Source organism: Cynoglossus semilaevis, chromosome 9, assembly GCF_000523025.1.
Source record: "Cynoglossus semilaevis isolate Cse_v1.0 chromosome 9, Cse_v1.0, whole genome shotgun sequence".
NCBI classification, from domain to species: domain Eukaryota; kingdom Metazoa; phylum Chordata; class Actinopteri; order Pleuronectiformes; family Cynoglossidae; genus Cynoglossus; species Cynoglossus semilaevis.
Genome location: NC_024315.1, coordinates 13,252,401 through 13,270,183, shown reverse-complemented (window position 1 = coordinate 13,270,183; position 17,783 = coordinate 13,252,401). Strand labels below are relative to the sequence as shown.

Here is a 17,783-nt window from a genome sequence, read left to right as displayed (position 1 = left end):
TCTCCCCCTCTCTCTTACTCGGCCCCTCTCATCCGACTCGAGCCTTGAACCGTAAAAATCCACTTCGTCTTGTTCCCTTCAGAATCCAAATCAGGTACATTCACACCTCTGAGTGCTTTTTCATTATTAAATCATTCCGTCACTGTTAAACATGTCTTTCAGCTGTAGATGGACATGTGCTTTTCAGTTAACCAGTACCACATCGTAGTCCTGACCTGTATGCTCTGATTCTGTTGTCCCTGCATGGGCTGGGACTTTGGTGCCTTCTTTTCAGACCAGAAACCTCTTCCTCTGATTCCAGCTGGATCAGTGGAATAGCAGCCAGAGATATGTAGTCCTCCATGGTCATGCCCACCTCAGATTACCATAAAGAAATACAGAGAAAATGTCATGGTAAATGTATTATCAATTGTGTTATTATTATTATTATTATTATTATTATTATTATTATTATTATTATTATTATTATTATTACTAGTAGTAGTAGTAGTAGTAGTAGTATCTCTATTTACAATTACAAGCATGGTTGTTGGTTGTTTATAGTGAAAACAAATACATGTTTTACACATTAATCCAAAACTTCTTTATGTTCAACCTTTAAACACCAATATTTTAACTACAGTATTGACACTGTTTAATCTTGTAAAGAACACAGTGGCTTCAGTCCATTGCTAACATTTTGAATCTGAAAAATGAAACAGACCTTGTGCTTATTGACTACTGCTTTCAGCATAAATGACCCACACATGGTTCTACAGTCAATCTTACAATTGTAAAATATCAGGTTTCACAGCACTCACATCCTCAGTTACAACATCAGCCTTCTTGGGTTCAGAGGTCAGCAATGCGTCCATGCCTCGTCTCAAGTTGCTACTGCTTCTTCCACCCCCGATCTGATTGTTACCCTCCGTACCCTTATCAGTGTCCGTGACTGCAACATGGTTTGTTGTACTGCCTGGTGCCTGTGAGTCCACAACAAGTCTTGATGAGGAAGAGCCACGAGATATTGGGAGACTGAGTAAGGAGTGTGCCGACCCCTGCCATGAGCCTTGAGAAGGACTAAGTCGGCTGTGGGGATCCTTCTGCGGGGCGGGGCTAAAGGTGTCGTTAATGTTACTGGATGGTGACGACTCCTGGCAAGAGAGGAACTCTAGATTCCTGTAGAGATTCTCTGAATCCAAGCTGTGTTTGCCTGAAGCTTGTGATGGACTTCCTGTCTCTCTGGTGCATTCCCCATGAGCAACGTAATCTTGGTCCAAAGGCTGAAAGGAGTCTTTGCGTCTGTGAGAGGAAACCCTTGTGGGAGATTCTGCTCTAGAAGTTGTAGACCCTCTCCTGCGTGACGGACTGGACCTGCCTGATGTGTGTCGAGAGGCGTGTCGAGATGGGTGACGAGAGGAACCGTGAGATGAATAATGGGTCTGAGTCCCATTTCTGGACAGGGATCTCGGACTGTGTTGCGCTACAGAAGACTCAGGCAGCTTTCTGCGGTCTGGACTCACTGAACAGTGACGGCTGGGAGAATTTCCCGGTGTGTCACCTCGTTTGAAGTTGGAGTGGTATGTGTACCTCTGTGGAGATTCACTTCTCCAGGTTTCCTGTATGTATGTCTCTGTGTTCCTTCTCTGGGATGGCACACCGAGGTTGACATTCCTGTAAGGGACACAGGCCTTGGGCTCTAAAACGTGGTTACTAGGAAGGGGGTGACCCCTCTCGTAGTAACGAAAATGTCGTTTGTTGTCGCCTTCCATTTTATGTTCACCTTTTATGTCAAAAGAGAAGTAGCCACTTTCTTGTTTCCTGACTCCTCTTGACTCTGAAAATCTAACAGGCCATTTTGGTCATTAATAATCCGGGTGCAGACAACTGTGTGTATTTAGGAACATTTCTGTGATTTCCTGTTGGAACACACCTGGTGTTAGACAGGTCCTGGCTGCTGCCTCTTCTCCCATTTACCCAGGAGCCTTCGGTGTCTTGGTGGAGAGAAGAGTCCAACAAGGTCATATCTCTTTGAGCCACACAGCAGCTCCTCAAGATAAAAGATCGTATCCAGAGAGTCCAGCGGGTACGGAGAGCTTGAGGAGAAAGTAGGATGACAAAGATTAGATATATTTATAAATGTGACTATGGATGATTATTCACAATCAAACAGGTTTGGACGGGCATGGGCAAGCTAAGGCCCGGGGGCCGAATGCGACCCCGTCAGCTTTTTAACGCAGCCTCTCAAACTTTTCTTTGGCTTTTTAACGCAGCCTCTCAAACTTTTCCAAATGATATAATTTATTTATATTATCATCATACTTCTACATTTTTCCTGCAGTACCCACGTTTTCCCAATAGATGGCGTAGAAAATGATAAAAGCATCTTATGATTTTAGCCTTTATGCATGACTTTTACATATCATTTATCTTAGTTCACACGAACACACCATCTCTCTGCTTCTGACAATTCTAGGACAATTGTGGCCCAAGAGTCGAGTTTGCCCACGCCTGGGTTGGAAGCTCTGCACGCTGTACATTGACCGTGACCGTGATAGAATACAGATGTGTTAAGTGCTCAGACAGGAAGCTATCCATTTTGAAATCTAGCAACAGAATTAGCACCTGGATTGTATGTCAGCGGTCCAGAGAGTTACTCGTTACTCAAATTGCAGCCAAGACTCCATCCGCTGACGTCATTGTCACGACTACTGGAGTTTCATCTCCATCCTGGTGAATTAAAAAATAGATGATGACAATTTTGTTTCAACACCCTAATATTTCACATGTAATACTTTGAAAATACCAAAAACTGATGGGTTTAATTATTAATTATCACTCCAAAACACAGCAACTCCTCCAATGAGTTGAACTAGTTATCCCTCAGAGAACAAACCTTAAATGTAGACAATAACAACAAGAAACAAAGATCTACAGTAGTGTCACTTACTCCGTTGTTTCTTCTTTATCCTTCTCTGTTGTCAAGACTTGCAGTAAGACGTGTCCTGTCTTTCTTCTTTCGCTCAGGTGAGCTAAAACATCTGAACTGCACAGGACGTAACTCAAGCTAGTCTCTGCTCACACTCATCATTATTTCATTGCTCTGGTGCTTTCGCATTCCTGGAACCGCCCACTTCACTACCTTATCATCTCTGCCTTGGTTAATTATATGTTTAATTTACATAAAAAGGTAAGAATGGTACCTGTTGCAGGGGCGTGTATTTTGTTTTCTAGTTAAAAGTATCCAGAATGATGTCTTTTCTATTTCCATCTATATTACAGTTAGATTGTGAAATGATTCTACCTTAACAAAACTCTTCTTTGACTTATGTCTTAAGTGGGTCAGTGTATTGTAAGGCAGCGGGTTTGCATGCATTGTACGGGTGTATCAGGTTACCACTCATTCCCCCTGTATGGTGATGAGTTTTCATTAATTCATGATACAGAATCAAATGCCACCTTGTTGTACTGATCTGCTCGTGTCTCCTCTGTGGTTTCAGTGGGGGATTTTTTTTTTCTATTACTATGAACAATCACAGTGTGTCAGTGTGAAACTTATTTTATTACATACTGTCGTACTACTTGATACCATGTTCTTAAAAGAGCACTTCACTACAGTGTGATCCCAGTGTTTACCCTACAGTATTAAACCCCTGCTGTTGTTTGGGCAGCCCTTTCTAATCTTAATAAAAATAGAATCCAGATAGTGTACACTACTGCCCAAAGTTGGTCAGTCTATCTGTACTTTAGGTCCGGTCTTGGGCTTCCATGTTGACGTGCTGTGTGCTCATCTTCCTCCTCATATACAGTATTTCATGACCAGGTACCGTTACACACCACACAACCTAACACAGCAGTTTACTCAGAGCAGTTTGCTCAGAAAAACGAGCGTAAAGGGGGCAAGGGATTATTTTTAGGGTTGGCTCAGGTGAACCTGAGGTACAGAATCTTTTGCTGTGGAGGATCTTGTATGATTTCTTTCCTAAGAACTCTATGAAGGCAGGGGAACATGGCCTCAATCAATAAAACAGTTTATAGATTTGATTATTTATTTTGATCAATAAACATACAACAAACATGGCTTACAGTCCTCTGTGTTGACTAATTATATCCACATGGGATTTTTTAAATCTACAATAGATGTGGAGAACGTTGGATTGATTCTTATTAAATTCCCCCTGTTGAGAAACTCAGGTTTATTACACATGGACATTTGATTGCCTTTTCCTGTCTTTGTGTTTTCATTTAAACACACAGACACAGAATAAATTAATAAAATATGTCACGACTACATAAGCCTGTGGGCATGTGCATGTGTGTACTAATGCAAGTGTGTACATGCAGGAAAATGTCTAAACTCAGAGCCTGTCTAAAGTTGTTGTGATGATTAATTGCAGTTTTCTCAGGCTACATTATATTTAACACCCTCCAGATACAGGAGTCTAATTAAACATGTCTGGCAGCAACACAGCAATCAGGGATAGATATTTCTGTCCACTGCTGTGTGTCTGTGTCCTGCCTCTTTCTGGCTTCATTCAAGCTGCTGCTGTTATAATGAGTTGAGTAGGTATCCATGGAAATGTACAGATGCAGTGCTACATTTCATATAGGTTTAACTAACAGATTAACACATTTACTGACTACGTGGTCAAGTCCTAAGGCTTCGTCAAAGTCCTTCAGGTTTTAAGTCAAAGCATAAAGTGCAGTGAAGGAGTTCAGGGGTTTTAAAGCTGTGAGGCTAATTAGTCATGTATCCACAGGCTAATTTAAGGCTGTATTGATTTTCCATATTGCAAGAAACACTCATAAGGAGGACTTGGTTAAATTAACACAGAAAACATGTCAGTAAATACAGAAGTGCCTTTCAAGACATTGTGGTTTGGTGTTGCTCCATCTCCTGGTACAGAAGTTATGGATACAACCATATAAAATACCTTGAAGATTGAATTAAAAAACACTATAATAAGAAAAATAATGTAAACAAAAATAAAGAACATTACAGCAATATAAAATGAATAAATGAAATGAATGAAAGGTCAGTGTTCAGTTTTGTGCAAAAATATGTAATTTTCAAACAACACAAAAAGTGCAAAAGTTGCTATATAGGTATATATATATATGTACAGTATATTTATTTTTCCTATATTATATATATAATATTTGGCAGATGACGACCTGGACGATGATGTGTCCTAGGCCGAGAGCCAGCTTTAGGTATATTATAATGATGAAGGAGAAGGTGTGGATGCTACAAGGTAAGGTAGTGAAATTGACAGGTGTAAGTACTTTGGAACCAGAAAGGGCAGAGTTGAAAAAAATGCACATAATAAGTAGGAAACAGAATCCACTGATCTTTCAGGTTCAGACAAACACAGAGGTTCTCTGGTTACAACTCTTACCCTTTTCTACGTGCCGTAGAAGTGCCTCCTTGTTTGTTGTATTGTAAAACTTTCTATGCATGACTTTATATACAATTTACTCACAACTCACTCTTTACTTTGTGCACCCACTCACGTAATCCTCTGACCCCTGGCTTGTGGCCACATCAATCTCTCTAACATCACTGCACCCAATCCTCCCACCCACATGTTACAACACCCACGTGGTGTCTCATGAAACAAAAAATAAATAAATTGAGTTGTATAAATAACTATGTTACGCAAGGTGTATTATTTATGTGCAGGAGAAAGACAAGAAAACTGGGTTACCATGGAAACTAAAAGAGTTTTGTCTAACGGTAGTAATGCTTCAAAATTCTCTGGAAAAAATAAACTTTCAGTTTATTGACACTGTTTTAAACTCCCAGTTACAGTACTGCTATATGAACAAAGGTGCACAAATATTTGGTTAAAAATATTAAAAGAATAAGATTTGGAAACTGCAAATGGTTGGGACACAATGTTTTGGATTTATCCCTAGAATAATCCTTCTCCAACCATTAGGTGGTGGTTAGCAGCAGAGCTAAACAACACTTTAGCCCCACTACCAGACCTTTCCTGTTTTCATCCCCTGACTGTTCTATTGCTCTTCTATTTTGAGACCATTGATAATGTTGCTCTAATATTTGTTCTGTTTGCATGATAGTAAACTGTCTGACAGTCTGTGAATCCATTCTCACTTGTAGTCCAAAGTTTTGGATGTAGAGACAATCTAATACAAGGGACGTGGCTGTAAATGTTAAATGATCTCTAATGGGAAATGAAAGCAGGAGGTAAAGGTGACTTCTGCTCATTTCACAGCGGTTCTTGGATATTTTTGGGCTCACCCTCAAACTCTAATGCCCTTCAGCAGCTGTAGGACTTTAGAATCATCCCCACTTTGTTTGTACAGACCTTCAGGAACAGTGCAGTACATTTGTTCTTCTCCTGCATGACTCACTCATTATAGATTACATGAGATCTGTCTGAACAGTATCTGCAGTTTATGGGGATACGTAAGAACCCCAAAACATAAACACAGTAGGCAATAACACACTCCTAAACATCCCAGCTACAATCTGAAGTGTCTGCAGAAATTTTGTAAATTTGTTGTCTGTAGATGTCTACGTAAGTTAGCATCTGAGAGGACTAAAATTACACAGCCATAGCCTCACACTCTGGGGAACAAAAACAATGGAAGGTATAAATATGAACATAATCAGAGCTCTCTCTCTTTCTCTCTCCCACTCTCTCTCTCTCGCTCTCTCTCTCTCGTCCTACACATGCATGCTAATGCTCTCTCTCTCTTTCTCTCTCTCTCTATCACACACACATAGTCAGGGATCAGGACAGTGAAGATGCAAACTGGGAAGCACCAGCGGCTTCGTTCAACTAGAATGGAGGAATGGAATCAAAAGAAAGAATGTGGACACACATCTAACAAAAAATGTGAGTGCAGATTGATGAAATAGTGCTTTTTTTCTAACAAAGATACAAGAGGGAGATGATACCACCTGTACATGTCCTCAACTGACTTTTAATGGGGATCTTGATGAGGATGAAATCACTTTTAATCTGCACAGTACCCAGCCTGCAGTGATACAGAGGTGAGTCCCTATGAACTTTTTTCTTTCCACGTTAGGTGACAGATAACATATTTGTTATCTATAAAAAGTACAAATATATTTTTCATAACCTCGATCTCCTGACTTTGATTTAAAAACTGCAATAAAAGAAAATGTGACTTACAAAAGGCTGTGTAAGGCAAAAGTAAAAATGTTTGCAATGCATATTTGAGAGAGAGAGTTGATACAACTTTTTAAGGTCAGAAAAGTTCAGTGCTCTGTTCTTGTTGTCCTCTGTGCTGCCTGCTGTTCCTGCAGGCCTGATTGATTTTCAGCACTGGACAGCTCCTGTGGCCTTAATAAAAACCAACACACGTCACAGTTGTTACCAAAGTTGACAAACCGACTCATCATCGCTTCTGCATGACTTATCGGATTCCCTGCAATGATCAATATATGTCTTTATATTACAGTGATACCAATTTTTAAAAAAATCGACATTTGTATAAATACTCAGATATTTGGCAAAATAACAGATAATAAACATGTTAGTGTCTTCAAATTCATTTTCTTAACTTTCCTTTAGGTAAAAATAGTATTATGGCTTTAAAACACCAAAAGATACCATTCATTTAATGCTGAAATCATGTTCTAAAACACTTTTTATGAGCTTCAGAAATGTAGTATGTGCATATTTCTGCTTTTTAGTTCTTGCAAAACTTAGTTCAAAATTTAAAAAAGTTTTCTATCTAAAGAACAATTAAAAGATATATCATATGCATTTGACTTTGCAAAAATGCACCAATAATAGGAAGAGAAGAGAAAAAGCAAACGGTTTCTCATGCATTTTGGTGTGTGTGTGTTTGAGAGAGAGAGAGAGAGGGAGAGAGAGAGAGAGAGTCAGGAGGAGAAAGAGGTGCTAGAACCAAGGCAGAGACGGAACACAAAGTATTCCATAACTACGCCTCTGTGCAACTTTTACGCAAGTGAAATGTTAATGAGATTTATGTACGTCAGAAAAACCAAACTGACGTGTACAAAATCGTAATCCTATGCAAAGTAAATGGAGGAGGAAGTCCAGGTCATTCCAGATTACAATGTCTTTTAATCTCCCAATCCAAACAGGGGTATGAAAGGTGGATGCTGGTTGTTTGTGTGACTTTGCTTAAGCCCTTTTGTGTAATCTATGATGTCATTAGAGGCGTAGGGAGACAGAAGAAAGAAAGAAAGAAAGAAACAAACAAAGAAACAAAGAAAGAAAGAGAGAAAGAAAGAAAGAAAGAAAGAAAGAAAGAAAGAAGGAAGAAAAAATGAGAGAATATTTACATATGCATTCACACAAACACACACGTTCTCTCTTCCTTTGTCATTATTGAAGATTAAATGTCGTTTGCAATTGTCTCTAGTTATAATAAAATGCCTGAACTTGTTGTTCACTTTAAAACCAGTATTTATTGTTCCATTTATTGTTCCTGACGTTGACAATGTCATCATGCTGTCATCAACTCTAGTTCATAAAATAAAGGAGGTTGAGTGAAATAAATGTTACATCACATCAATTTCCAAATAGGGAACTTCATTTTTTATTCTGACCTAAGTGTCAGAATAAAACACACACACGCTCACACACACACACACACACACACATACAGAGCGAAGAGAGATGATCCCATAGAGACAACAACACTGTAACTTAATTACTGCGTTTCTCTTTCAGGGCTTCTGTCTCCAGAGAGGAAGACACGTGGCAGGTATTCAGTAAACTGATCTTGGTCTGGTCTTGGCTGCATAAGGACATACACAGTGTTTATGGTTTTATGTATGTTGAATATAAAATACACAACAGTTAAAACTGTTGAAAATAATTATTTTAAGCTCCAACATGAATTCCGTTCATTAAAAGGAACACAATATATTTTTTACCACTGCATTTTTAACACGCTCAGCTCGCAGGCTCCTAATAACCTAATCGACCGACCGCGTGACAGAGGTCTTGGTATGTAACAATCAGAGTAGTATGTAGTAATCAGATCACAGTCAGAAAACTGCAGACTTTTTGCTATTGCTGTGCTACCAAGAGAGAGAGAGAGAGAGAGAGAGAGAAAGAGTAGAGGTCAATACTGTCAGCTACTTGTAGGATTCCTGTGTGGCTTCAGATAAATGCCATGGGTTGATGAGATGTTGTGGTACGATGGAAGCACCGTAATCAGACTGGGATAATCCGATTTGGTGCAGGAACAGTGGCTGTCGATGGTTGGTAGGGGAATGTTGGATTGCATCAGGCACAGACTGTGGATCCACTGAGACACAGTTCCAGCAGCCTGGTCTATGTTGTTCTGATGGAGACGCCAGGAGGATATGACAACGTGTGGTCCTGTGGTGATCACCAGACAGAGTTAGACCATGTTGTTCAACATGTGTATTTCAAATCATGGCTTTCTAATAGTAGTCTCTAGGGTGACTGTGGGTCGCTTCGTTGCTAGTAAAATTTGGACAGAAATAAAACCATTCACTTTGTTCTAAATTAACTTGTTTCCAAAAAAACAAAACAAACAAACAAACAAAAAAACAACCAGCCACTGTCTTTGTAAAGTCTTTGCGTATCTTCCAAGAAAAGAGTGAAAAGAAACGTGAGGTTGTACTGTCCTGATCCCACACACACGTCTCCGGCACACACTCAGGGCTGAACTGCATGAACCATAATATTGACTGGTATCTCCAGGATCTTTGCCAAAAGAATGGTTGTAAACCCACAGCTCGTTGCTCTCCTCCATCTGTGGGAGTTATAATTCTGATGTAATCACCAACCCTTTGGGATTAGATCTTTGTAATCCCCCTTCATCCAGCCAATCAAGAGCTGGTTTCAAACATCTGTGCGTGGTGTGATAGAGAGAGAAGAAGGTCCAGCATCTCCCTCTCTCTCTCTCTCTCTCCCTCTCTCTCTCTCACACACACACACACACACACACAATAATCAAATAAATCCCATCAGAGTGTGCATGGGTGTGTTTATGTGTGTGTGTTCTTCTATATATCATTTCCTTTTGTGTGTGACTGAGGCAACATCAAAATTAAAACTTGAACTTTTTTTCCCATGAACATCTACAAATTGATTTTATTGATGTTTGTCTGAACAAAGGTAAAGGTATTTGATTATTTTCACACATGAACCCAGATGCCCTTTGCTTTTGATCGCCTGTTGTTGGTTATGCAATCAGTGTTTCTGGTATCAGCCAGTACCTTTGCTGACATCATGAGCTGGAGTGAAATCAGCCTCCAACCTTGTCATCAGGCCAAACAGTTGATCAATTGTTCCTTTGACATTAGATTACCACTTTAGATTCATCTCTTTTTCAGAGCTTCGTCCCTTCCCAGGCCTGTTTGGATTTCCATCACTGGCTGAGCCGTAGCTACCCTGAGGCGACCCACTAGCAACGATCGAATCAATAAGATTTCACTGCACAAATTCTCTAGTCTCCTTTGTTAATTACGGCAAATTCTGAATTTTGGACTTTTATCCTTTTTTAAATCCTGTAACCATTATTAAACAAACGGGGCGACACTACCGGTCTGTGGTACCGGCCAGTACCGGCTGACCAGTCCATTGAACAAAAAAAGGTTGGAGATCGCTGCTTTAAACCTTGTGGTAGTTTGAAATTCAGTTGCAGTTTTAGCCAGCATTTGGTTATCAAAATGTGTTTCTTTATTTTGTAAGAACAAAGAGACAAAACAAGTTCCATTTTACCAAACAGAATAGTTTGGACTGTAATTAGGCTTGCTGGGACATGTTTGAATTCTGTTTTGAACAGCATGCCCACTTCATGAGGCACGGATAGGAGAAAATAGCTGCTGAGGTCAAGCTGCAGGTGTGAGTTTTAGTTGTTCTTTGGTTGGTAATCTGAAATGAAGTGCAGGTGTTACAAAAACAGAGGCTGCCGTTGTCTTTCAGAAAGCTGTCACAGCTGTCACAATACAGAGAGTACTTGTTCCTGGAGTAGTAACTCAAAACATGTTTTTTTCCAACTGTATCTGAACTGATGTCATGAGGTAAATTAGCTCCCAGTGTCCAGTCAAACGCATTGGCATCTGAGATGGACTTAAGGTGTTCAGAGGGAAACAGGACGACATGAAAGTGTGAAAATAAAAGCAGAAGTGAAGACAGACTGTATAACTTTAGAAAATCGTCAGTTCCTGTCATTGTTCCACTTCATTATTTACCCTTCCTCACTCTATAAATATTCGTGTACTACTCAGTCAAAGCTCTGAAGGAGTGGTTGTCTGAGGAGAGAAAATGCAAAAAAAAAATTTAATTTGTTTTTGTTTTATTTTATAACCATTGGTTTTGAACTGTATTCTCAAGTTTCCAGCTAAATGGAGTACTGTCATAGAACTTCTCAAATGTTACATTTAACATTAAATGATGTTTAATAAAATACAAAAAATTACGATCTACAATATAGAAAACATTACAGCAAAATTACAACAAAATATGAATATGTTTTTGGTGAGATGGTCTGCATTTAGACTTTCTACTTTTAGTACTTTTAGTGTGTGAATTCCATATTGTCTGGTATTCTTCTATGATGGCAGGGAGTGTATGTATGTTTGGGAACTTCTATTGGAAGGAAGTTCCAAATGTTATTTTATTTGTATTTTAACATGACAAATCATTAACATAACCTGTCTTTTGTCCTTTTTCTATCAACAGAGGAAGAGGACCACAGTGTTGATTATCGATGCGAGACAGACCTGAGCTCCTATGTCTAAACTGTACAGCAACAAATTTTAATGGTTGGAACTGCTCGCCCAAACCTGCACTACTCCCCTCGCAGACACAGCCTGATGATCACCAGTGCCATGGGAGCAGTGCGAGTGAACAGGTGAGACGAGATGGAAAATCATTAGCTTAATTAGTGCATATACAGCACTGCTCCTGGAAACACGCTCTGTGATTCTTAGAATTATTACCAAATTTAGAAATACAGGCATCGACTTACGTAGGAGTTCAATTCCTATGGCGTAGCTTGATTTTACCGTAAGTCTAATCTCACATACTGTACATCAGTACCTATGTCAGTCACCTACGCTAACACAGTGGTGACATCATAAGCTAGGACATAAAATCATGAGTCTGACTTACACTTGGGAGCCGTAATGAAGGGTAAAAAGTTCCCGGAAAAACAACACAAACAAAAGAAAGAATTTGTCTGCTACACTCAGCCACTAGTAGTTTGAACGCCGTACTTCGAACAAGACTTCTTAATAAGTTTATGGGTGATGGAGACATAACTATGAAATGTCGTAGGTTGAGGACCTCCTGTATGTTGATCCAGCCTAGTTATAAATGTGTCACATATCCAGCTGTAATTTAGTCTGAATTTTCACTATCAGTTTTGTGGCACTGTTGGTTGATCTTAATCCACTGTCTCTTAATTTCTTCAGATATAGCATCGTAGCTACGGATGAAGATGCTCTTAAGATCTCTACTTTGGGCCTCCACAATGGACACAGTCCCCTGAATCAGCAGACACTTTTGGGCTCCTGTACGCAAGGTGAGGAACCAGGAAATGCAGGAGTGGAAGGATTTGAGTGCCCTGAAAGAAGAGGAGCTCTGTCTCTCAAGATAACCAACGAACCAGTCGCCAACAGCAGCTGCCACGCTTCATCTTCGTGCCCCGCAGACCTCAACCTCGACAGCAGTCGGCTGCGAAGCCGCTTTGTGAAGAAGAATGGCCAGTGCAATGTGGTTTTCAGCAATATGGAGGACAAGCCACGTAGATACTTTGCAGACATTTTCACCACCTGTGTGGACATACGTTGGCGTTATTTATTGTTTATCTTCACCACCACCTTCATCGTTTCTTGGCTTCTGTTTGGCCTGGTCTTCTGGGGTGTGGCACTTGCCCATGGAGACTTTGACCTCCACACACCTGTAGGAGGTGAGGACTCTCAGAATTCCGTAGAGGAAGAAAAAGATGAATGGCGGCCCTGCATTCTTCATATCCAGGGATTCATTGGAGCATTTCTCTTCTCCATTGAGACACAGACCACCATTGGATATGGGTTCCGCTGTGTCACAGAAGAGTGTCCACTCGCTGTGGTGACTGTGGTGGTGCAGTCCATCGTCGGTTGTATCATAGACTCCTTTATGATCGGCACAATCATGGCAAAGATGGTTCGACCCAAGAAGAGGGCACAGACCTTGCTCTTCTCACACAGTGCTGTCATTGCCCTGCGAGACGGTAAACTGTGTCTCATGTGGCGTCTGGGAAACATGCGTAAGAGCCACATCGTTGAAGCACACGTCCGCGCCCAGCTTATCAGGCCACACGTGACGATGGAGGGTGAGTACCTTCCTCTGGAGCAGTCCGACATCGACGTGGGCTATGACGATGGGACAGATCGTCTTTTTCTAGTCTCGCCGTTGGTTGTGGTGCACAAGATCAACAAGCACAGTCCTCTGTATGACCTGAGCTGCACCGAGCTGCAGAAACAGGACTTTGAGATTGTGGTCATTCTTGAAGGAATGGTGGAGGCCACAGCGATGACCACACAGGCACGCACCTCCTACTTAGCCAAGGAAATTCTATGGGGCCATCGCTTTGAGCCAGTGGTCTTTGAGAAGGGTGACCGCTACATTGTGGACTACTCCCGCTTCCATAAAACCTATGAAGTGCCATTCACACCCCAGTGTAGTGCCAGGGATCTGAGCAGAATGAAAGGCCACAGCAGGCGCTCCTCAACCTCCAGCTCCAGTGACTCCAGGTCTCCGTCACTGTTTGCTCCAAGGGCAGCACGTAACCTAATGGGTTCCCACTCTCCCAGCGCTTTCTGTTATGAGAACGAGGTCGCATTGCACTGTGGGGACGATGAAGATGAGGAGGACTTGAAGCAGGAGGCAGGAAACCTGAACACGAGGAGCGACGGAGACATTATAATGCAAGATAACATTCAGCTAGGGTTCAAGGAGACACTAGTGGAAGAGCAGACAGTGGAGATGCTCTGTGTTCTGGACACGGATAATAAGATGAGTCTTGACAGACTCCAGCCAACCCTACCCTTATTCATCAGCAGGGAGTCAGGGGTTTGATCACTGCTAATGGCTTAGAACCCCTGTTTGTTCTCTATCTTTGTGTGCGTAGAACTAAGGTGTCGGAGCAAAAATAAAAGATGGAGGACACAATCTTAGCTGTGTGTCTGCTGGGAGAAAGTGAGCTCTGTCACAGTAATTAAACCTCTGGACTGGCTCTGGTTTCAGGTGTTGTACATTTTCCATTAAAAACATCATATTTGAAATGCAACGCTCGTCGACTTTAGTAAGCAGATATTCCTCTCAGATTAGCGTCTCTTGAGGTGGCTTGTTCTTTTTTAATCAGTATGACATTTGTATGAGCTGCCACTTGTCAAACCTTTGTGTTATTTTTGTAAATACAGTCTGCTCTTTGTTTATTTGGGGGCACGCATGATACCTGTACTCTAACACCTCCATTTTATCTGCTGAAAAATAAAAGAAAAAAAAATCCTTCTTTTTAAACTCCTGTCTTCCACTTTGCGTTCTGTAATGTAACATATTTTAAAGCTGAACCATCAGTGTTTTAAAGAGGCAAAGAGGTTATATTCACACATGCATTCAATATATTCAAATTAAACAAACATTATTTTCTCTTGTATTAATAAATGAAACACTTTGCCACAGTGCATTGTTTTATGTAAGAAAAGTACCAAATAAAAACTCCTCAAAACTCCATTAAATCTGTAAATTTGTTTGTATTTTTTTTTAACCCATCAAACTTGTAGGTGTTTGTGTGTCAAGTCTATATATTTAACTTTAGGGTGAAAGAGCTAAGGTTCACAGCTAAAAAAATGTATACATTTCAAAATAAAGAGTAAACGGGAAACTGCTAATTCAAGGACAGATAAACATTATTTATAAACACACGTACATATTTGTCCATTTTTCTGGTGGACATATTAGACCAGCCCCACCCGTCTGCTGTGCGTCAGTGTCATCACACTCACCTGTGTTCTGATGTTCATTTGTGTCACTCGTATCACCTGGTGTCTTGGGTATATATACCTCTCCCCCTCTCGCTGTTATTTTTGGCTTGTTGTTCTCTGTCCGTGCATCGTGTTTTGTTCTTAGTTCTCGTTCCTGGTTGATCCCAGTTCGTTTTTTTATTCCTGTCTGGTCCTGTTATCCAGTAGGTTTCTGTAATTTTGAGCTTGGAATAAACCTTCTGCACCTGATCTACGTCTCTCGAGTGCTGTGTTCGGGTCCTGTCTGTTTCCCAACGTTACAAAACATAACACGGTTTAATTTTAAACCCTATTGAACCATTTGTATCAGAAATGTAAGCAGAAAAACTGCTTCAACTGTTCTTCGTTTTCAGCGACATAACAGTTTCGCCTTAGGTCTTGATATGGACTTGATAACATAATAACCAGACTTGATTGAAGGGCAAGGGGGGAAAACCGTCATTAGGTTAGAGCAGTATTACTGATCATTACTATATTTGAACTCATGATGGCAAAACAAAACAAGACCACTGCTACCCTCTAGTGGCAAGTTTAAATAACTTACAAATAACCCCTCTTTGTCTAACGTCACCCTGCCATCAGGTGAATACTGTATTTACAACCATGACTAACCAGGGGATAATACCTTTACCATCACACAAACCTCGTCCTCAGGTTCGGCCAGAGGAGTAGCCCGGGGGGTGAATAACAATTTTTGGTTGGTTACCATCGTTCGTCCCCTCTTGGGGGCGCCAATGCTGTTTGTGTGGTGAACTGTGCTTTTAAAATGGATTAAAATACTACACGGGTAAAATATGTGTCTTTAGAAAAATACGCTACTACATTTATGGGACAAATTCCATCTTGAATCACGTGAGAACACCTCTAATGCGTTTATATACTGCATTTTAACATTTATTCTTAACACAAGGGTGGACCAATTTTTGGTTTTTGCTTGTGTAAGCAATGCAATTGAGTTTACCTGTCAAATGTTTTGAATGTTTTTGTTTTATTATAATGTTATTGTACATGTTGATTACTTATTAGCTTAAAGAATGTTCCCTTAGTTTGATATGATGTCAACCAAACTGAAAGTCGTGAGTTTAAGAATGTGTTTTCGGTTGCTGTAAACACGACAGAGGAATAGTGTGGTCTGCAGAGGGAATATAAGGAGAGACTAGTGTTGGCAGTTCAGTGGAATATTTAACATATGGCCTTCAGGGTATTCATAGTCCGTTAGTGTTGTTTATCAAGAGCGTTCCAGTGTGATGTTGTTGAGCAGGTAAAGAAGCAGAAGCCAAGTTAGAACAGTTCTGTTAGGGTTCGTGTCAGCGGCGTGGGAACGCAGCGACCTCAGGGTGAACATGTGGCAGTCAGTCGTCACTCACCTGCTGCCTGTCAGGCTGTGCTCAGGTGACATGGTTGACAAAACATTAGTCAGAAGAAGAACCTGACGCCTTCAGCATAATCTTAACTCCAGGTTAGGTTTGAACATCGCTATGCTAATGTAGCCTTAGCTCAACTTTGTTTATGCAATGCCTTTTCTTCCAGTGAGTTATTCATCTAATTGTACAAATATGTTTAGCGTGTATTTGTTTTGTTTTTTTACAGAAAAGAGGAATTCATTTGAATTAAGTTTTAAAAACAAAACATATTTATGTAAAGACCTGCCCTACTTTAGAATTCCAAATCCAGTGTGCATGAAGTACTGCAGTAATAAGCAGTATGTACACTTTTATTCTTTTACAAGTAGTAAAAATATCTATACAAATACTTCTTAGTACTTCATTCGTTCAATGGTATATTCAAGAACTAACAACTGAAAAACTGTACCTGGTGGTGTATTGTATCTACAAGTACAAATATGATGTTCGTACATGCAAAGATTGAAAAATACATTAGCTAAAATTATGTCAATTAATGCAGCGCTTTATGAGGTTTAATAAAACTATACTTATAAATATAAAACCACTTAATATAACCCTTGATTTAGGGATTTAGGGAACATTGACCAATGATTCTTGATTACAAACTACATTTGGGCATTTGCAAAGACATTTGTTACACTGAAAAAGAAGAACTGGATCAAACCAGTTTGTGGTTTGTTGACCACTGTCAAAGATGGCAGATTATTATTGATTGCTTTTAAAAAGACAATTAAATGATAGAAAGTCTGCGTTTAAACATGATTTCAGTCATCTTTATTATTAAAGTAAGTACAAAGATTTTCAATTCTATCAAACAACATGTGATCATTGGTTTGGTTGTCTTTTTCCATCTTCTAAAAACAATGTTAAAGAAGTGTGCTGTGGTTTTGTCAAGGTGAAAAGAAAAAAACCCACCATCGAGATTCTCTCCTTCAACCAAATCAGTAAATGACATTTCCACTGGTATGTGTCGTCTGACCTGCTGCTGTCTTCTCTGGTTAATAAAGTGGACCATGTCATCCTGCTGTTGTCCATGTCCAAGAGGTAGAGGAGTGGGATGACCTCTCTGATCTCTTCCACAGCAGCTAATGGCTGGAAGTCACTTCGCCTCATAAACTGCTGTGCCTTTATGTCCATGTGTGTAACTGTGGACATCAGTCTGACTCCCCCTCTACCTGAATGCCCTCTCTGGCCTGCTTGATTTTGTTGCGGCCTGGGGCTACGTGACCAGGGCTGTTGACAGCGCGTGTGCTCAGCAGGGGACAGTAGTAGACACTGCGAGTTCTGGCTGGGGGATCTTTGATTCCATAATGAGCCGTTTTGTGTTGTGGAGCTGTGAAGCAGCTCACTGATGAGAAAGAGGATCATTGTCTGCAGAT

At 40.4% G+C, this 17,783-nt stretch overlaps 1 protein-coding gene across 3 annotated transcripts; it reads left to right on the top strand.

Moving 5' to 3' along the window:
• The first annotated feature begins 5,988 nt into the window (after positions 1-5,988).
• LOC103383994 (ATP-sensitive inward rectifier potassium channel 12-like) lies at positions 5,989-15,706 on the top strand. 3 transcript variants are annotated; one of them, XM_017035593.2, is made up of 4 exons: positions 5,989-7,003; positions 8,679-8,712; positions 11,670-11,841; positions 12,404-15,706. In XM_017035593.2, the coding sequence occupies exons 3-4, from the start codon at positions 11,750-11,752 to the stop codon at positions 14,049-14,051; spliced, it is 1,740 nt and encodes a 579-aa protein (XP_016891082.1). In that variant the 5' UTR covers positions 5,989-7,003; positions 8,679-8,712; positions 11,670-11,749; the 3' UTR covers positions 14,052-15,706. The 3 variants fall into 3 exon arrangements, with proteins under 3 accessions (XP_016891082.1, XP_024914631.1, XP_024914630.1); XM_025058863.1 differs by lacking the exon at positions 5,989-7,003 and having other exon boundaries at positions 7,694-8,712; XM_025058862.1 differs by lacking the exons at positions 5,989-7,003; positions 8,679-8,712 and having other exon boundaries at positions 11,493-11,841.
• Positions 15,707-17,783: the final 2,077 nt, after the last annotated feature.

What these genes read in the sequence shown, in the direction of transcription:
- LOC103383994 (XM_017035593.2), top strand. Translation starts at nt 11,750, where the DNA reads ATGGTTGGAACTGCTCGCCCAAACCTGCACTACTCCCCTCGCAGACAC. An exon ending in GGAGCAGTGCGAGTGAACAG is followed by an intron (nt 11,842 to 12,403) that starts GTGAGACGAGAT and finishes TAATTTCTTCAG; the next exon opens with ATATAGCATCGTAGCTACGG.